The 18794-nt window shown below is 52.3% G+C and overlaps 1 protein-coding gene across 1 annotated transcript in view; it reads right to left on the reverse strand.

Moving 5' to 3' along the window:
• Positions 1 to 115: 115 nt before the first annotated feature.
• LOC134015711 (ankyrin-1-like) overlaps positions 116 to 18794 on the reverse strand; it is a gene marked incomplete at its 3' end in the record, with an annotated part of 30112 nt that continues 11433 nt past the window's right edge. Inside the window, 22 exon segments of the mRNA XM_062455268.1 lie at positions 116 to 180; positions 183 to 312; positions 880 to 911; positions 914 to 977; positions 1190 to 1266; positions 1269 to 1287; positions 2081 to 2278; positions 2504 to 2602; positions 2827 to 2915; positions 2918 to 2924; positions 3027 to 3125; positions 3343 to 3438; positions 3440 to 3541; positions 4007 to 4105; positions 4445 to 4543; positions 4685 to 4783; positions 5025 to 5210; positions 5560 to 5655; positions 5835 to 5933; positions 6263 to 6361; positions 8958 to 9059; positions 12941 to 13036. Coding sequence (XP_062311252.1) covers positions 116 to 180; positions 183 to 312; positions 880 to 911; positions 914 to 977; positions 1190 to 1266; positions 1269 to 1287; positions 2081 to 2278; positions 2504 to 2602; positions 2827 to 2915; positions 2918 to 2924; positions 3027 to 3125; positions 3343 to 3438; positions 3440 to 3541; positions 4007 to 4105; positions 4445 to 4543; positions 4685 to 4783; positions 5025 to 5210; positions 5560 to 5655; positions 5835 to 5933; positions 6263 to 6361; positions 8958 to 9059; positions 12941 to 13036 — 2052 coding nt within the window.

Consider the following 18794-nt stretch of genomic DNA (forward strand, 5'->3'; position numbering starts at 1 on the left):
GTACATTTCCAAAAAACAACAACGGGGCAGGCAGGCAGACCTCGCTGCAGACGCGGCACGCAGCGCGCGCGCGTGTGTGTTGTGGGTGCGTGCGTGCGTGTGTGTGGCCCCTAACCTTGTTGCCCAGGTTGACGTTGGCCTGTTTGGAAATGAGCAAGGCCACCATGTCTGGGCGTCCTCCTGGGATGCCAGGTGCAGGGGGGTTATCCCCTGCAGGGACTCTGCGTTGGCAGAGGCACCGTGCTGCAGCAGACAGGTAGCCACCTCCATCTGGTTCTGCTTGGCGGCGATGTGCAGGGGGGTGTAGCCGTTCTGCAGACACAGACACGGGCGTCAGCAAGGCTGGGCGGGGGGCTGGGGGGGGGCTGGGGGGTAATGTGTCGTGTCATCAGAAAGTGGTGTGTATCTAGCGCTGGGGGCCTTTCCCTGTGCACGTGAGACCAAGGATGAGATGGAAGGATGGGGTGTGGGTGATGCAGAGAGATTGGGGTGTGTTGCACTGTGTGCGTGTGTGTGTGCTCAGCCGGGCAGTTCTGTGTGTGTGTGTGTGTGTCTGTGTGTGTACTCACCCAGGCAGTGCTGTGTGTGTGTGTGTGTGTCTGTGTGTGTACTCACCCGGGCAGTTCTGTGTGTGTGTGTGTGTGTGTGTGTGTCTGTGTGTGTGCTCACCCGGGCAGTTCTGTGTGTGTGTGTGTGTCTGTGTGTGTGCTCACCCGGGCAGTGCTGTGTGCGTGTGTGTGTACTCACCCAGGCAGTGCTTGTGTGTGTGTGTGTGCTCACCCGGGCAGTGCTGTGTGCGTGTGTGTGTACTCACCCAGGCAGTGCTGTGTTGTGTGTGTGTGCTCACCCAGGCAGTGCTGTGTGTGTGTGTGTGCTCACCCGGGCAGTGCTGTGTGCGGAGCCTCCTTGCTGACCAGCAGCTTGACCACATCCAGGTTGTTGTGATGAACGGCCACGTGTAAGGGAGTCAGACCGTTCTGAGGAAAACAAACACACACACACATCTACTATCAGTACCTTCTACATCGGGTATGACACAAACATTATCCCCGCACGCTCACGCGGAACGTTTACAACGCCGACTCGGCGAAACATACACGTCTGGGATCTCATTTCTACGCGACAGGGAACGGGTCACCTCGTGAAGGTCAAACGCCCCCGCCCCCCCCCCCCGCGCGTGACCTCTCACCTTTCCTGCTGCGTTGGGATTGGCTCCTCGCTCCAGGAGCAGCTCGGACACATCCACCTTGCCGTACTTAGACGCACGTGGAGAGCAGTGAAGCCTTTCTACTCACACACACACACATATGACAACACACATTCAAATACAAAGTACAGAGACAAAGGGTGGAAAACAAGGACTTAGGGAAAGGGAGCGGACACACACAGAGAGAGAGAGAGAGAGAGAGAGAGAGAGAGAGAGAGGAGAGAGAGAGAGAGAGAGAGAGAGAGAGAGAGAGAGAGAGAGAGAGAGAGAGAGAGAGCTTTAGAAAGAGTAAAGACTCTCCAATATTAAGGTGAGACTTCACTACCTCCCCTCCTATCTGCCGGTATGTCTTACTGTCATTAATGACTGGCTGCTTATATAACAGTTATCAATGACTATTTATATGGCTCTGCTGACTGCTGGCTGTTTAACGTATAAGGCTGTGCTTCCTAGCTGGCTGTTTATATGACTGTGCTTATGGACTGGCTATTTACATGGCTGTCATTACTGAATGGCTGGTTATGAGGCTGTGCATACTGACTGGCTGTTTACAGTATAAGGCTGTGCTGACTGTCTTTCTATATAACTGTTTCTATGACTCAGAGTGCTTTGGTCTTTTGAGGTGACTAGGTCACACAGTGGTGTTTGTCCAGGACAAAAGACGAAGGACATTTAATGTAGCTCATGTCTGTCACTATGCTTCTGCACCTTCTTCTTATAGACTGGAGGGTGTGTGTGTGTGTGTTTCATGTGTTTGTGTTCATGTGTGTAAAAGAGTCTATTTGGAGGAGGAAGAAGAAAAGGGAGAAAGATAGAAATAGGAAAGAGGAGGGGGGTGGAGGGGCAAACACAAGAGGAAACGACGCCGGGAACCTTGGTCATTTTGGTCTGTTGGGCGGCTCCGTCCAGCAGGATGCGGGTGGTGAGCGCGTGGCCCTCGCGGGCGGCGATGTGCAGGGGGGTGTGGCCGGCCGTGGTGGCCGAGTCTGGATTGGCCTTGTGCTCCAGCAGCAGTTTCACCAGCTCCTTGTGACCCATGCGGGCCGCACAGTGCAGCGGCGTCTGGTCGTCCTGCGCACACAGGGCCCCGGGGGACAAACACAGGGGGTCAGCGAGAGAGAAACACGGACAAGGCATGAGAGAAAAAAAACTGGAGGAGGAAGAGAGGGAAAAGTAGGTCTGGTCGTGAGGCGCAGGCCGTGAAGGTGAACCGTCAATGTCAATGTCATTCCACCGAATCCGAGGCCCCCGCGTGTGCACCTCGACGCGGTGTGTGCGCTTGTGCGTCGTCAGTACCTTGGCCTTGGCGTCCACCTGGGCGGTGTTCTGGAGCAGGAACAGAGCCACCTCGCAGTGGCCCGCCCTGGACGCCATGTGGAGGGGCGTCTCCACTTTCTGTCGCAAACGAGAGAGAGAGAGAGAGAGAGAGAGAGAGAGAGAGAGAGAGGTGAAAGTCAGGGTTCGGAGCTCGGCGGGGTGAGGGAGCTGAGGTGGGCGCTTTCGGGGGGCGTCTCCTTGTCGTCGTGGCAGGCGGGGCGTGTCAGTGTTGTGGGTGGAGGCCGAGAGGCCGTGGTGGGGGGTTGATAGTTAGTCAGTGCTGGAAGGGTTAGGTCTCTCACCACGTTGGAAGCATTGGGGGAGGCACCTCTCTGCAGAAGGTTCTTGACTATGTTCAGGTGGCCCATGAAGGCTGCTACGTGCAGAGGGTCAGGCCAGACTGCGGGGGAAAACACACGGGAGGAGAGAGGAAAAATCTCACTCTCGCTGTGGCTAACGGTGCTAGCGATACGGCTGCTAATCCGTCCCTTCGGGAGCTCACCTCCGTGACGGCCTCCAGGGACGCAGAGTGTTTCAGCAGCAGGTCCATGGAGCGCATGTGGTTCTTCTTGCAAGCGATGTGGAGCGGCGTGAAGCCATTCTGAAAGACACACACACACACGCGCGAACGCACGCAGCAAGGGTGTCAAAAAGCAGTGTTTTCTCGACAACGCGGAGCCACGACAGACTCGGCGGTGGACAAATTTAGACTCGATTCGACGTGGACTTTAAAAATAGCCCGGGATGACTCAGCAGCACAGGAAGACAACATGGAGCGCGGAAGAGCCGCCAGGAGCTCCGGCGAGGGAGCTACTGACCAGAGCGCGGGCGTTGGCCTTGGCCCCCTTGTCCAGCAGCACTTTGGCCATGCGGTGGTGACCGCAGTGGGCAGCCACGTGGAGGGGGGTCAGGTGGGTCCAGGGTGATGTCGTCGATCTCCGCGTTGTACTGGAGCAGCTGCCTGACGCAGTCCATGTGGTCGCCCTGGGCCGCCATGTGGATGGGGGACAGGCCGTTCTGTCAGAGGGATGGAGAGGGAGAGAGAGAGATAGAGAGTGAGAGGGGGGGAGAGAAAGATGGAGATAGAGAGACGGCGACAAAGAGAGAGAGAGAGATGGAGATAGAGAAACAGCGACAAAGAGAGAGATGGAGATAGAGAGAGAGAGAGAGAGAGAGATGAGAGAGAGAGAGAGAGAGAGAGAGAGAGAGAGAGAGAGAGAGAGAGAGAGAGATGGAGATAGAGAGAGAGCGACAAAGAGAAAGAGAGCGAAGGTGGAGAAAGAGAGGCAGAGCAGCGTGAGCCCACAGAGGTGATAACAATCCATAAATTCATCACACTAAAATAACTTAAGGGGGTTTCGGTTTTGGCCGAGGGACATTTGGCTTTGGCTACGAGTGCTGAGCTTGCAAATGCAGGTGGCACCAGCATGGTCCTCTGGTCTATTTCCCCTGCATGAGCCCCCTGGAGGACCCCTGGCCGACCTTGGTTTTGGCCTGGATGGGAGCTCCCTGGTCCAGCAGGATCTCGATGATGCGCACATGACCGTTCCTGGCAGCACAGTGGAGCGGGGTCAGCTCGTCCTGGATGGAGGGATGGGACGGAGCGAAGGAGGGAGCGAAGGAGGGAGGGAGAGAGAGAGAGAGAGAGAGAGAGAGAGAGAGAGAGAGAGAGAGAGAGAGAGAGAGAGAGAGAGAGAGAGAGAGAGAGAGGAGAGAGAGAGAGAGAGAGAGAGAGAGAGAGAGAGAGAGAGAGAGAGAGGAGAGAGAGTCACGATGAGAGCAGAAGAGGTGTCAGGGACAGAGATGAGAGGAGGAGAGAACAAAGAGGAAAAAGGTAGATAGGTCTGCGTCAGCTTCGTAAGACAGGATCCTGCTGAATCCAGAGTGCGGGGGGCGGCGGCGCGCTGCCCAGTCACGTACCTTAGTCTTGGCGTCTATTTGCGCCCCTCTGTCCAGCAGTAGTCTGACCATGATCACATTGCCCCTCCTGGAGGCTATGTGCAGAGGGGTGATACCATTCTGAGGAAAAAGGGGGAGCAGTGTGAAATTGAATTCCAATTCTACGACAATTCAACGGCGACAAATGTCCTCTCCCGACTACCTTGCGACAGTTGAGGGACGATACCCCTGCTGTGCCTGTGGCTGAGACTGGGAACTGACCTTGGGGGTGAAGTTGACCATGGCTCCTCTGTTGAGCAGCAACTGGGCAACGCTCAGGTTCTCGTAGTGAGCAGCGATGTGGAGGGGCGTGAAGCCAGTCTAGAGAGGGAGAAAGGGAGAGAGCGATAGAAAAGAGAGGTGTTTGTGTTCTTCATTGCACCAAGACAGCTATGACATTATTGTTTTCGTGCCGATTTCAACGCGACGCTATTTTCAACATCGATTTTGGGAAGTTCGCTTCCCAGCAGGTCCTAATGACTCGCCAATCACGCGTCTCACACATCACACGCACGCATACAGCACACACACACACACACAGACACATGGGTGTTACGGGTACCTTGCTAAGGACATCTGCGTTGGGGTCGTTCTGCAAAAGCACAGCGGCGGTGCGCGTGTCGTCGTTGCGGGCGGCGATGTGAAGCGCGGGGAGGCGAACCTTGCCCTTGGTCCCGTAGTTGATGAGCAGGGCCACCACGTTCTCGTGGCCCTGCTGCAGGGCTACGGCCAGGGGGGTGAAGCCGTCCTGACGGGACAGACAGAGGGGAGAGAGGAGAGGAGCGGAGAGGAGAGGAGCGGGAGAGGAGCGGAGAGGAGAAGAGAGGAGCGGAGAGGAGAGGAGAGGAGAAGAGAGAGCGAGAGGAGCGGAGAGGAGAAGAGAGGAGAGGAAGAGAGGAGCGGAGAGGAGAAGAGAGGAGAGGAGAAGAGAGGAGCGGAGAGGAGAGGAGGGGAGCAGAGAAGAGAGGAGAGGAGAGAGGGAGGATGTGAATGAAGAGGAGGGAGAAAACATGAGACCACGTAAAGTGAGATCGCTGTCACAGATAGAGGAAGACAGGCGACGCAGCCTATGGGACGACAGAAAACGTGTCGAGAGCTTCCCTCACCTCCTGATTGGCTCCGTTTTCAAGCAGGAATTTGACAACCTCTAAATGGTTTTCTTGTGCTGCCATATAGAGGGGACTGAAGCCTTTCTGTAAGGAGAGAACGACTGGACAGTCAGACGCGACACACAGCACCCTCGTGGGCGCACGCCACACACACACACGAGCAAACGCACACCTGTTCACAATGACTGACACCAACACTCTCTCACACACAGACACACACACACACACACACGCTAATTCAGTGAGGTCCCGCCCGACTCACCCTGTGACTGAGCATTGACGTTGGCTCCATAGTTGGCAAGCTCAGCCACCACTCTCTCCTGGCCTGCTAGCGCGGCTATGTGGAGGGCAGTGTTTCCTTTCTGGAGGTGAACGCACAGACAACACACACACACACAGAGATAGACAGCAGAGAGAGAGAGTGGGAGAGCTCAGCCTAATGACCTAGACTCTGTTATAAAGCTTCACACAGCTGGGAGGTCAATCCCAGGGTAATACAATCACATCATTCTGAGACTCCAGAGTTATGACTCGATCGGAGAAGCGAGGAGGCGAATCAGCACTATCAATCTACAGTACTCGGTTCGTACCCGATACAAAACCTAACGGTGATATACGTTTTTTTAATAAGATCCTTCGCTTCCTTATGAAGTCCAGGATACAAACTGCACGGGAGCAGGTCGAGGGTTACCTTGGTTGTGGTTTCCAAGACGATTCAGCATGTAGTAGCTCCAGCACCATTTTGAGCGTGGCCCTCTTTAGAGGCCAGGTGTAACCCGTTAAGACCATTCTGGAGAGAGAGAGGGGGGGGGGGGGGGGGGTCAAAAGAGAAGCCCTGAGACTCAGACGCTGTCTGTGGTGTGTGTGGAGTGTGTTGGAGTGTGTGGAGTGTGGTGTGTGTGTGCGCGTGTGTGTACGTGAGAACGGGTGAGTGAGGAAATCGAATCACAATTGGCATTGGCAGAGACCTGAGCCACCACGGCTTCTGCAGAAGGTACATATTTGGGCAAAGGCGCCGAAACGGTGTGTAGTGTGTGTGTGTGTGTGACAGGAATGCTTGATCGAGGTGTTGCCTGGTTGCAGACAAGACACGCAACTAGCACATTCTGTGCCCTAGACCAGCCAGCAGTAACCTCTGCTGACCACCGGGGAGACTCTGTGAACTCGACTCTCTGGTCTTCCTCCCTCATACTGCAAGTGTCACATAATTGTTTTGTGTTTTGGATAACGTACTGCTGCCGGGGAGGAACATCGCAGTCTGAGAGAAGGAAGACAGACACGTGAACCCACACGGGAGAGCCTGGATGTTCCTAACACACTAAAAGATACACACACACACACACTCACACACACACAGCCTTTAAATCAACAGTGTGTTTTGGGTAGCGCTGGCAGGTTGGAAAACTGAATTGACGTCAAATGCTTAAATCATTTAAGCTGTTGAGGAAACCTTCCAAACCCGAGCTCAGGACTCCATGGGTGCTCCCTGGGTAAGTGCGCACACCGTGTAGGCTAAGGCCTTACTGCAGTGGTCTGGGTTTGAGCTCAGCCTTGGGCATTTGATGCCTGTTTTTCCCCTCTCTAACTCTCCCTGCCTTTCCTGTCCACTTCACTTAAAATATGTCTTATGAAGCCTGGAAAATGCCCCCCACATATATCTTTAATACCCAAGCTCAGATCACATTAAAGTCCGGACACAGTTACAACACCTAGAGCGTAAGGGCTTTTTAATCATTTAATTTAACCTATGTACGACAAAGTCTATGCGTAATATATGACACCGTCTAGAACCTAGATGTCATCTTAAAAATCCCTGAATAGCTTGACCATACTGTAACTAACACTATAGGAAAATCCTACCGATCCCGGCCCAAACAAATCATAACAATCGATTCACTGGTAATCCGAAACCCATTGACTTTTCATCTTGGTGACCCTGGCCTGAACAAGTGATAGTAAGAGTAGCTATGGTCCAGTCGACATCGAAATGGATGCGTGACGGCCTATCAACTCAAGTGGTAGTAACAGTAGCTGTGGTCTAGTAGTCAACATCAATATCAATATGGATATGCATCAACATGTAAGTGATTGGGGATTCCGAGGGGCGTGCGACTGGTTGTGTGGTTTCCATGGTGCTGGTGCCTTTGTGAATGATGCTCCGAGGAGCAGATGTTTGGCAGCAGAGTGAGTGTCTGTTCCCCGAGCACAGAGTCGCCGGTTTTGTTTGTGTGAAAACGCCCCCCGCATTCCCCAAAACACTCTCACGAACGTTCGCGTTCTATTTTGTTCACACCAAAAACGGGCCGACCTCGCGTCGTCATCGCGTCGCCGTGAGCGTTCACACGTTTGGATTTCATTCGAGCAGATAAGCACGTAACCCACGCAGACGTCTCTCTTATAAACTACACACCAGCTAGAACACTGCGGTCATCAAATGCAGGCCTATTAGAGGTCACCAGAAGCAGTCACAAGAAGATTGGTGATGCGGCCATTGTCAATTATGCCCCAAAACTATGGAACAAATTACTCATGAATATTAGGGAAGCAAACACGCTAGACATTTTTAAAAGACAGCTTAAAACGTACCTTTTTACCAAAGCATTTAACAAATTTGATCTCAGAAGGGTTTTACTACTTTTATTAGTTATATTATTGTTTGCTATTTTAATGATTACTTTTATCACTTGTATTATCGTTTTTATTGATTCTATGTAAAGCACCTTGAGCTGCAATTCTTGTATGAAATGTGCTATATAAATAAAGTCTTATTATTATTAGTATTATAGACGTAGAGGTCGAACCAAACTGAAGAGAACAGGGAAACGCACAAGCTCCTTTCCTGATCAGATGCCTCGCTGTTGTCATGATGCAACCAGGTGCAAGTGAAGAGGAACTGCAGGAGGTCGGGTCAGGGGGGGGTGTGTGTGTGGGGCGGGGGGGGGGGGTGGGGGGGATCTTGCTGGATGCCTAATTATGAATATTTCCTCATTACTGTCTCTGAATGAGTGGTATTAGGGGCCCAGTAAACCCAGCAGGGATGTCAGGACACAGAACAGCGGGGGAACAAGGGGATGTTGGAACGGCTGACCGCAAACACTCACTCACACACACACGAGCAAACACACGCCCACTAATGACATATTTCTCCGTCGTTGGTGCATTACGCAATCGGATGACGATGACCCCTAAAGAGACGAGTTGATTAGGATTCTGTGTCTAGCCTCTTATCTTAATAGAATCCGATAAAGTCTGCTGGTCTTACGACGATCGCACCGGCCCAGCGCCGGCGTCGCCTCGGTAAATCAGGGAGCCGCGGCGCCCGCAGAAAGACATACGGCGTGCCGGGGACTGTGGTGACCTTGAGGAGTGCGAGGGGAAGGGCTCACCTGGTTGGCTGTGTTGATGTCAATGCCGTTCTTGATGTGGTCCAGGGCCTTGTCCAGGTTACCTGAGCGCGCAGCCCGCAGGAAACTGGTCGCAGCGTCGGCCTGGAGGACAGGAAGGGAAGACAAGGGGTAGAGAGAGAAAGAGAGAGAGAGAGAGAGAGAGAGAGAGAGAGAGAGAGAGAGAGAGAGAGAGAGAGAGAGAGAGAGAGAGAGAGAGAGAGAGAGAGAGAGAGAGAGAGAGAGAGAGAGAGAGAGAGAGAGAGAGAGAGAGAGAAAGAGAGAGAAAGAAAGAAAGAGAGAAAGAAAGAAAGAAAGAAAGAGAGAAAGAAAAAGAAAGAAAGATGCGGGAGGAATATATTTTGTCAGAGAGTAAATGATGGGAAAGTTACTATCAGCTATTCAGCTATTATCAACCACTCACATACAGAACGAAAAGTGTTCACTGTCACAGTTACCTCAAACTACACACTGACGGACCAAAACGTTGTGACGGGTCACTGGTGAAGCGGACGTCATTCATCGTCTCCCAACAAGGGCGCCTGGGTGAACTAAACGGCACCGATCTAACTTACCAGTCGGAGTCCTCCTCTGTCTCCGCCCAGGCAACATTATTTAGGTCAGAGCCACGCTGCTCATCCTTCAACATCAGACGCACTCCTTCTAACCAGCGCCGGAGAGAAACGGGCTCAAAACGTCTGAATGCAAACTGTTGAGCCTCCCCCTCACAGAGGGTTTTGGAACGAGGCCTCGGAAAGAAGACACGCGCCCACCTCTGCCTTCCGTCTCATCACGCAAGGGGATTCGAACCCGTCTCATCACGCAAGGGGATTCGAACCCGTCTCATCACGCAAGGGGATTCAAACCCGTCTCATCACGCAAGGGGATTCGAACACGGCTGGCACGGACAGGCGGAGGCAGTCTATGCCTTAAGGAAGTCAGACTGGAGTCTCTCTGGGGTTACTAACCCCGGCCCGCGCCCTTGCCGTAGTCAATAACGATCCGCCACAAATGAGGGATCCGGTCGTTTGCATTCCAAACTGGTTTAATAATATTGAGACCTTTTTCACGGATGGCCCCCTGACTTCTGGGTTCACGCTTGTTATCGCGAAACTCTCGTTTTCTTCTCGCTGCCTTCTTTCTGTTTTTCATTTCCTCGCCTTCGTCGTAATTCCTCCTCCCCCCCTTCCCCCCCCCCCTCCCCTAGCGGCAAGCCCCTGTGATTTGATTTTCTGTCTCTCGTACCAGTACATACTAGTCTCCCTTAGCATCATCCCTGCCTCCAAACGGTCTCCCTCTCTCTTTTCCTATCTCTCTCCCTCTCTCTTCCTCTCCTCTATATCAGTGCTCCCTCCATCCCCCTCCTCTCCTGGGGTCTCCCTCCGGCTGAGCTCCCTTTTCATGTCTGGCGGGTTGTCTCCCCCAGAGGACAGGTGTGTAAGCTGTTTCCTGTATCCCACTCCCTCCAACTCTGCTCTCTCTTTCTCCCCCAACCCTCTTATTTCCTGTCTGTCTGTCTGTCTGTCTCTCTTTCTCCTTCCACCTCTCTCTCTCTCTCTCTCTCTCTCTCTCTCTCTCTCTCTCTCTCTCTCTCTCTCTCTCTCTTTCTCTCTCTCTCTCTCTGTCTCTGTCTCTGTCTCTGTCTCTGCCATGTATTTGCGTTTGGACATGATGTGCTCGGAGAGCTGCAGTGAAGCCGGCAAGCCTTCCCCCCCCACATGTGGCCAATGTTAGACCTCGAATTTCTGCGCAAGACAGAAAGTCCGATCAGAGATCAAATGGGAGGAGGAGTGAGGACCACAGATGAGATGAATAATTGGATAAATAATATGATATGATCAATTTGATACATTTCCCAGTATGGCAGCTGCAGTGGTTCACTATAACGCGTCTCCCTCGGGTCTCTCTGACGGTCGTATCTCATCTGCCGATGTCGGAGTGTCTCCTCACACTTTGTGTTGTGAGCGAGAAGGAGGTAATTGCCGGTAAATGTCAGTGACTCAATTTTGGGCCTGAGTCAAACCACTGCTGCTGTTGTTAACACTGTTATTGTGCTGCAGCTTTCGGTGCTCGTGTCGTTTTGTCTACACCAGAGCGTTCGGCTCTGTTTACGCTGCAGTCTTCCTCCGGCCATCTTGCTCCGGGACTTCACAGGTGCTGACTGATGTGTCGAATGTTTCTCCTCAGTGGGGCAGGGTGTGTGTGGAATACAGAGTTCAGCTCCGCCTTCCTCCCCCAGCCTACAGTATCTGCACTCTACACCCAATCTCTGGAGCCCCATTCCTACGAACATCTATCACCCTAGGATTGTGCGGTTTAAACCACGATCGTACGTGACAGTCAATCAACGTGTGTGTGTGTGCGCGCCCCGAGACATGCGTGTGTTTGTATCGTTTTCCTGGAAATGGAAATGGCTTCGGAACGTCTGCAAGATCACATTCCAATCGGGTTGTTCTGAATCACAGGTTGGCTGAAATCAATTTTCCTCTCCAAGCGGCCCTCTCCCTCTCTCTTCGACCCTCCCCGCTCGGTGATATGCGGTCAGCTTGAAGCCAGGCCTCCCATCTCCTGACGGGCCCGTCTGCTAATCTGTCATCGGCGTGTGCGGTCAGTCCGTCAGTCGCATCCGGTAATCAGATACACCAGCCCTGCGCGGGTGATTTACACCCGACGTACCCTTCTCCCTTTGTCTCACGCCCCCCCACCCACCCCCCGTCTCTCTCCCTCTCTCTCTCTCTATCTCCGTTTCTCTTCGGCACTCTCTTCTCCTCCTCCCTCCCTCTCTCCTCCCTCCCTCTCTCCTCCCTCCCTCTCTCCTCCCTCCTCCGTCCACCCCCCTCCACCCTTCCCTGGCAGGCTCCCCGGCCAGCTTTCTCACACCTTTCCGTCTGGTGCGTGTTTGTCTCATCACTCCACCCTTCCCTTCCCTTCACCCCCCACACCCCCCCACCCCCCCCCCAATGTTTCTCCCCACAGATCAGTGTGTCCCTCTGGTGTCGTATGGATGTGATGCAGTGCAAGGGCGGTACGCTGCGGTGGGGCGTGACCCATCCCGGCGCAGGGAGAGGTTGGGAGAGATCTGGGAGAGGGGCTGGCTTCTCCCCGTGTTCGAAAGCCACGGATTCACTTCGCTCCTTTCGCCTCCCGTCTGGAGGAGAATCTAATGGTGGAGGGGGATCGAATACTGTCTCTGGCTGTGGATCGGCGCGGCTCCTCGCTCCGATTCTAAAGCTCCGACAGCGCATGCGCATCGCGTGTTTGACGGCGTGTGCGATGCGGTATGTGTACTTGACGTTAGCCTGTTCAAGGCCATTTCTTTTCATTTTCGACAGAAAGTGTCGTGCGGGAAGAATTTAATCTTTGCCCCAAGGAGGGAGGCCTTGGTACATACTGTGCAGGAATTGCTTCTGGCTTTTTTCGTTCTCGTGACAATATGGTGGTTATGGCCTTGATGTATGGTGCTGTTGATAATACAGGTTTATGGCAAGACAGCACCTTGACGCACACACACCCACAGTTGACGCACGACATTGTACACAGACATATACAGTGCTTACCACGAAACCTGTTCATACAGTCAGTACACAAAGTCATCACGTTCTGTACATGTGGCGAGAACATACTCACATACTCCGACACACACCACAGGAAGGTCACGCACGGAGAAGGAGGTGTTCGACAAACACATCGAGAAAAGGGAGGGTCGAGACAGGAAAGTGTTGAAGCAGACACGCACACACACGCAGAAACGCCACGGAAACCGACCGCGCTCACTCGCCACAGAACGACACACGACATCATCACACCACTTCTGCGGGGGGGGGGCGGAAGCCGAAGAAAAATGATCCAAATCGGAAAAAAAATACCAAAGATACCAAAGCGACGACACAAGACCACTGGCATGAACAGAGGCGCCACAGGAGTGTAAAGAGAGAAAGTGTTGCAAGTACAGAATACAGCGGTGGGTACAGGTACAGTATATTTACTCTGTCATCATAGTGCCACACTCCCCGGGTTGGGTCCAGCCTCTCAGAGCTCACGCTACTGTCCTGATGGACTAGCCAGCGCTGAACCACATGGGCCTAGAAGACACATCAACACACACGAAGACAAGGCCAGTTAATGTGAAAGACATACAGACAAGCGCACACACACACACGTACAGTATGCAGATATGTACAATGCAGTGCCGACACCTTGTGTGATCAGACGAAACAATGTCAATGGGAAACACCCATGCAGGCAAGTGAGTAAGCCAGCACCAGATCCCTTTTAAAGGCGCGTACAGTGGCATCGAAAGTAATCCATCAAGATGAGAACTAGGCTTTTGTGGCAACTAAAGAGCAATAATAGACACGTTAAGAAAATACATCAATGGTGTGTGGTGGATTCCCACGTAGAGAAAGACATTCCAAGCCAGGCACCTTGACAATGACATCATGCGCGTCAACGAAAAGGAACAGGAAGATACCGTACAGACAGGAGCACAAACGCACACGTACATTTACACGCACGCACGCGCACACTCTCCCACACGCACGCACACACACACTCTGTTTCGTTCAGGAACAGCCAGGAGACAGCGCAACCCATGAGGGCTGAACGTCAGTTCCACCAAGCTTCAGCTACTCGAGCGACAACTGCCTCTTACCCACATAACACCGTTTAGCTCGCCTCGCTAACAGTTTGCTCTGCCTCGACACAAACCGTACAGCATATATATATATAACTATAACATATATACATGTTATAGTTCCTCCCTGTTTAGGTTGCTGCCCCCGCAACCCGACCCCCGGACAAGCGGAAGATGATGGATGGATGGACATATATACAATACAGGATCATGTCATGTTTATGACAATAATGTGCACATAACACCGTTTAGCTCGCCTCGCTAACAGTTTGCTCTGCCTCGACACAAACCGTACAGCATATATATATATAACTATAACATATATACAATACAGGATCATGTCATGTTTATGACAATAATGTGCACGTGTAAAGACACCTTATGAGTAACAAACAATGACAATTGTGAAGATCGGTTACCCAAGAAGAAGAGGATATGTATGTGAAGCCCTGTGTTTTCTCCCTATTTGGAATTGCTCTGGCAAGAATTGTCCCTCATGCTAACTAATATCGCCTTGGGAACTGACTGTGATAAACGACAGATAACTTTCCACTTAGAACATTCGCCATGCGACTAATTATAGAAAAAAGGTTCTATTGGATGTCAGATGTGGACAAAAGACGGGGTCAGATGTCACCATGGAAACACTGTCCCATGTCACAGGGTTAATAACATCCACGGTAACTGCCGTAGACATGTGACTTCAGGAGATCTTTCCACAGACACTGCTGAAAAAAGAACAATCCATTGGCCATGCACTTACCATGCACACCCCCCCCCCTCCCCCAGCCCTCCCCCAACCCCCTCCCACCCATTGTTACTATCCGGGAATTCAATGGACACTGAGTTTCAAAAAGCAACAGAGAACATAGTCTGGGAGCTCAGCAGAGACTGTGGAACTGCAAGCCGACTCCTCTCTACCCAAACCTCATTAAACTGATGAGGTCCAGTTGAAATGAGGAAATCCGCCCAAACCCATAATGATGACATGTTGGGCTTGGCGGGAAGTAGATAATGTAGCAGACTGGCGTTTGTAAATTCAGGAGTGATGACTGCTGGAAGCTGGCAGTGTCACAGTACAACTGGAGTCTGGCTGGTCCATGCGTAGCCGGGGGAAAGCGGGGAATGTTCTGGAAACGGTAGCGTGCACATATGCATTCGCGGCAGGAGAGAGTAGACAGACAAATACGCGTACGCTTTCGCACTACGACTGCCGTCCGAGACAGACACAACGGCACACACACACACGCAATCCTTGTGTTGGCTCCCGCAGACACCAGAAGGACCACAGAGAGACGGATCACAGTAATGAGCCCTCCAGGGTTCACTCACTCAAAGACCCCCCTTCTACGCTGTCACACACAGAGCTAGGCTGATAAACAAACTCGCACACACACGTGATTACAAGGACTGCACACAGTTCCGCAAGCGCACATACGTAGAGCGCGTGAGAACCCAACCCCCGACGCACGCACGCGTCATTATCTGTTGACGCGGTTGCAAGGTTTTTGAGCGGCAACAGGCTCCGGGGTCCCTGGACGGCCTGGCTTGGAGACAGCCCGGCAACCAATGAGAGCGCGGCGACAGCAGAAGGGGACTGAGAAGACACACAAGCTGCTTATACACTGGCAGGAAGGGAAGGTCACACTGGTCCTGGCATCCAAAACACAACACAACCACCCTCTCTAATTATAACCCGCCGTCTCATCGTCACCGGGCGCTCGAGTCCTTCTTGTAACGTTTAAAGTCTCTATTTTCGTCTCGCCTCCTCTTCTTTGTAGAACTGTTGCCTGACTGATTTGGTGCGTTGTTTTATTTTAAATTAACGTACTGTATATATGTTATATATACGTATATATACAGTATAGTAAGGGGATGACTTGACATACAGCTCTCCTAAACCGACAACAAAACCAACACCAGCACCATCACCAGTTCTACCATCAATAACGATAAGAGCACCAATACCAGTGCTTTCTAACAGACTTTGTCACGATTTAGACATTACATCGCTTTAAACGAACATGAAAACATTTCCTAGTCGAGAGAAAACGACATCACTGACATCAATTCCATTATTTGCTAGACAAAGGTTGTAAATTCCCAGAAATCGTTGCATCCCATGTGCATAACTGGCAAGATGGAGTCACGGCCTAGAGAATGAAGAATCAATAACCCTCCCAGAATCCCTCCAGAGTGGGAGGTGATCAAATATTCATGGATGGCAAGACTTTCAGAGCGTGTGCGTACTTGTGCATGTGTATCAGAATGAGGCAGACACACCCTCGCACAAACGCAGACCTGTGCAAAAACACACGCACGCGCCAGACATGCGCGTACCCTTCCAGGACTAACCAGTGCCACGCGTCAACCCACTAGAAACCCAGTCGACTAGTTCACGATGAAGAGGAGCGGGCCCCCGAAAAAAGCCACCGAACTCCTCCGACCTCATGAAAGCGTAATGAGACACACCGAAATAAGGAGCTTCCTGTTGTCTCCTCTGCCTCCTGTGCTAAAACGGAGGCCCTGAAATATTTATAGTCTCTGTCAGGCCACTGCGTCTGCCTACCATTACAATCAAAGCATACTTTCGTTTCACTTTTATCTCGCTGCTTCTCTCTCTACTTATGTCTGTACACAGTGTAGTCTCAGTGTCACTCAAAAGACAAGAACTACAGTGTGAATACATGCCAATAAGGAACACAAAAAACAAACAGTTTGAGTCCATGACTTTCCAAGCAGACCACAGAGATGGCAGCTGCAATGTTGAAGCGCCTAGTCGAGCTGTTATGCAGGAAAGACTATGGTTAGGTTCCTCAGTTCTGGGATCAACCTGCCAGTCATCCTCCGTGTCATGCCACCAAAACACTGTCCCCAGTTGACCTCCCACTGAGGACCCTCTGTCCCTCTCGATCAGTTTGAAAGGGTCGAATCCTGTCATTCCTATCCCATTTCAGCACTCAACCATCCACCTTCAGCATTCCCATCCTCTCTCTCGCTCTCTCGCTCACTCTCTCTCGCTCCCCTGACCCTGTCTCAGCTCACTCTTTTCTTCCTATCTCTCTCTCTCTCCTCTCTCTCTCTCTCTCTCTCTCTCTCTCTCTCTTTCCCTATCCCTACCTCTCTCCCCCTCTCTCTTCTTCCTGTCTCTCCCTCTCTCTCCCCCTCTCTCTTCTTCTGTCTCTCTCTCTCTCTCTCTCTCTCTCTCTCTCTCTCTCTCTCTGTTTGCCCGCTCCCGTGCCGTCGTTTTCCCTTTCAATATTCATGAGCACTGCAGAAGCGCTTGCCGCTGAGCATTCTGGGAAGCGCTCCTCAAGAGCCTCTTTTATGACGTCCCCCTTGAATGTCATCGCTAGGTACACTCACCTCTCAGGGCGTTAGAGGAGGCGGTGCATGAGCCAGCACTCTGGCAGGCAATGTGCACATACTGTATAATGCATAACATGACCATAACCCTAGTCACACGCATTTATATTCATAAATTATACAGCATATCCTAAATGCCTACACTAAAATACTAACCCGGTGTGACCTGGAATTCGAAGTGAATGGCACGCGGGACGCAACAAATGAAATAGCGATGTCCATTTATTTTTGTGTTTCTTTTTTTTACTGCAGTACGGTTTGACGCGTCGTCGTGTTTGGGATATGGTCGTCCGACGCGGCTCCATCGCCGATGTTGTACTGTGCCTCTCTGTCTGCATGGCCCGTGTGGGAGGGAGGGAGGGGGGGAGAGGAGGGTGGGAGGGGGGTAGGGAGGGGGGAGAGGAGGGTGGGAGGGGGGTAGGTAGGAAGAGGACGGAGGGAGGGAGGGAGGGAGGGAGGGAGGGAGGGGGAGGGAGGGAGGGAGAGGAGAGGAGCGTGTGCAGGTCCTGCACACGCTCCTGCGCTCCATGACTCCACTGAATCCCACCGGAGCAATACACCATCACTGTGACAGAGGGGGGAGGGGGGGTGGGGGCGGAGAGGAGAGGAGAGGAGAAAGGGAGGGGAGAGGGGGAAGGACACAGGGAGGAGAGGGAAGGGAGGGGGAGAGGTGGTGGGAACGGGAAGGTGGGCTGGAGGATGTGAAAGAGGGTGGGGTGATAAGGACAGAGAGAGAGAGAGAGAGAGAGAGAGAGAGAGAGAGAGAGAGAGAGAGAGAGAGGAGAGAGAGAGAGAGAGATGAGAAGCAGGAAGAGCAGGAGGAGATATGTATTCTGAAGGAGATAGAGGCCTGCTGTCAAATCTAAGGTCCAGTGACAAAACTACAGAAAGACAGAGATAGAGTGACATTGACAACTAATTTGGCACCTGGGCTACCCGTGAAGGTCAAAAAGGTACAGAATCCATCTTTCAATTGCGATGATCTATCATTGAATCAATCTAATCAATGTTGTGTTGAGTGCAATACATTTGACAATATCCATTCTGTGTATATCATGAGGGGGATTTTGACTGAGAACAACCGTCACCTGTTTACTGGTAGTTAGGTCTGCAGGGAGGGCCAGAAGGTGCACCTTTCTTGACACACAGGCATCAATTAAATAGTCATGGCAACATCATTCCCTCTCGCTCCGACATCTCCTCAGGTGTGTGCCACACACTGCACACCTACACGCACGCAAACACACACACACACACACACTGCACACCTACACACACACTGCACACCTACACACACACTGCACACCTACACACACACTGCACACCTACACACACGCAAACACACACACACACTGCACACCTACACACACACTGCACACCTACACACACACTGCACACCTACACACACGCAAACACACACACACACACGCTCTTGATCTTTTCGACACCTGCCTCTCCCGAGTCACACGACACCTTGCTTCGGCCCCACGCCAGTCTTCAGAATGTCAATTTAAACAGACAGAAAGGGAATACAAATATTAGACGACGCCACGGGAACTGTTCGGGGGTTTTAGCCCTCCCGGCAAAGGCTGCTCCGCGCGAACGAGGAAGTCAGACAACATCCTCTGTCATCTCAGTTCTGCGGGGAGTCCCGGCTCGGAGCCAGATCCGATTTAGAGCTGGAGGTGGGTGAGTCACCGCGGTTACCTCGAAAACGGGAGCGTACGGAGGTAAACAGGGCCTCTGGTCGGAGAGAGGTCTGCGGCGTGGCCTGGTGGGTGAGGTCACGGCTGGGTGCTGAATGTCAGGGTGGCTTGCGTCCACGCCGGGGACAGGGGCTA

Source organism: Osmerus eperlanus, unplaced genomic scaffold, assembly GCF_963692335.1.
Source record: "Osmerus eperlanus unplaced genomic scaffold, fOsmEpe2.1 SCAFFOLD_301, whole genome shotgun sequence".
NCBI classification, from domain to species: Eukaryota; Metazoa; Chordata; class Actinopteri; order Osmeriformes; family Osmeridae; genus Osmerus; species Osmerus eperlanus.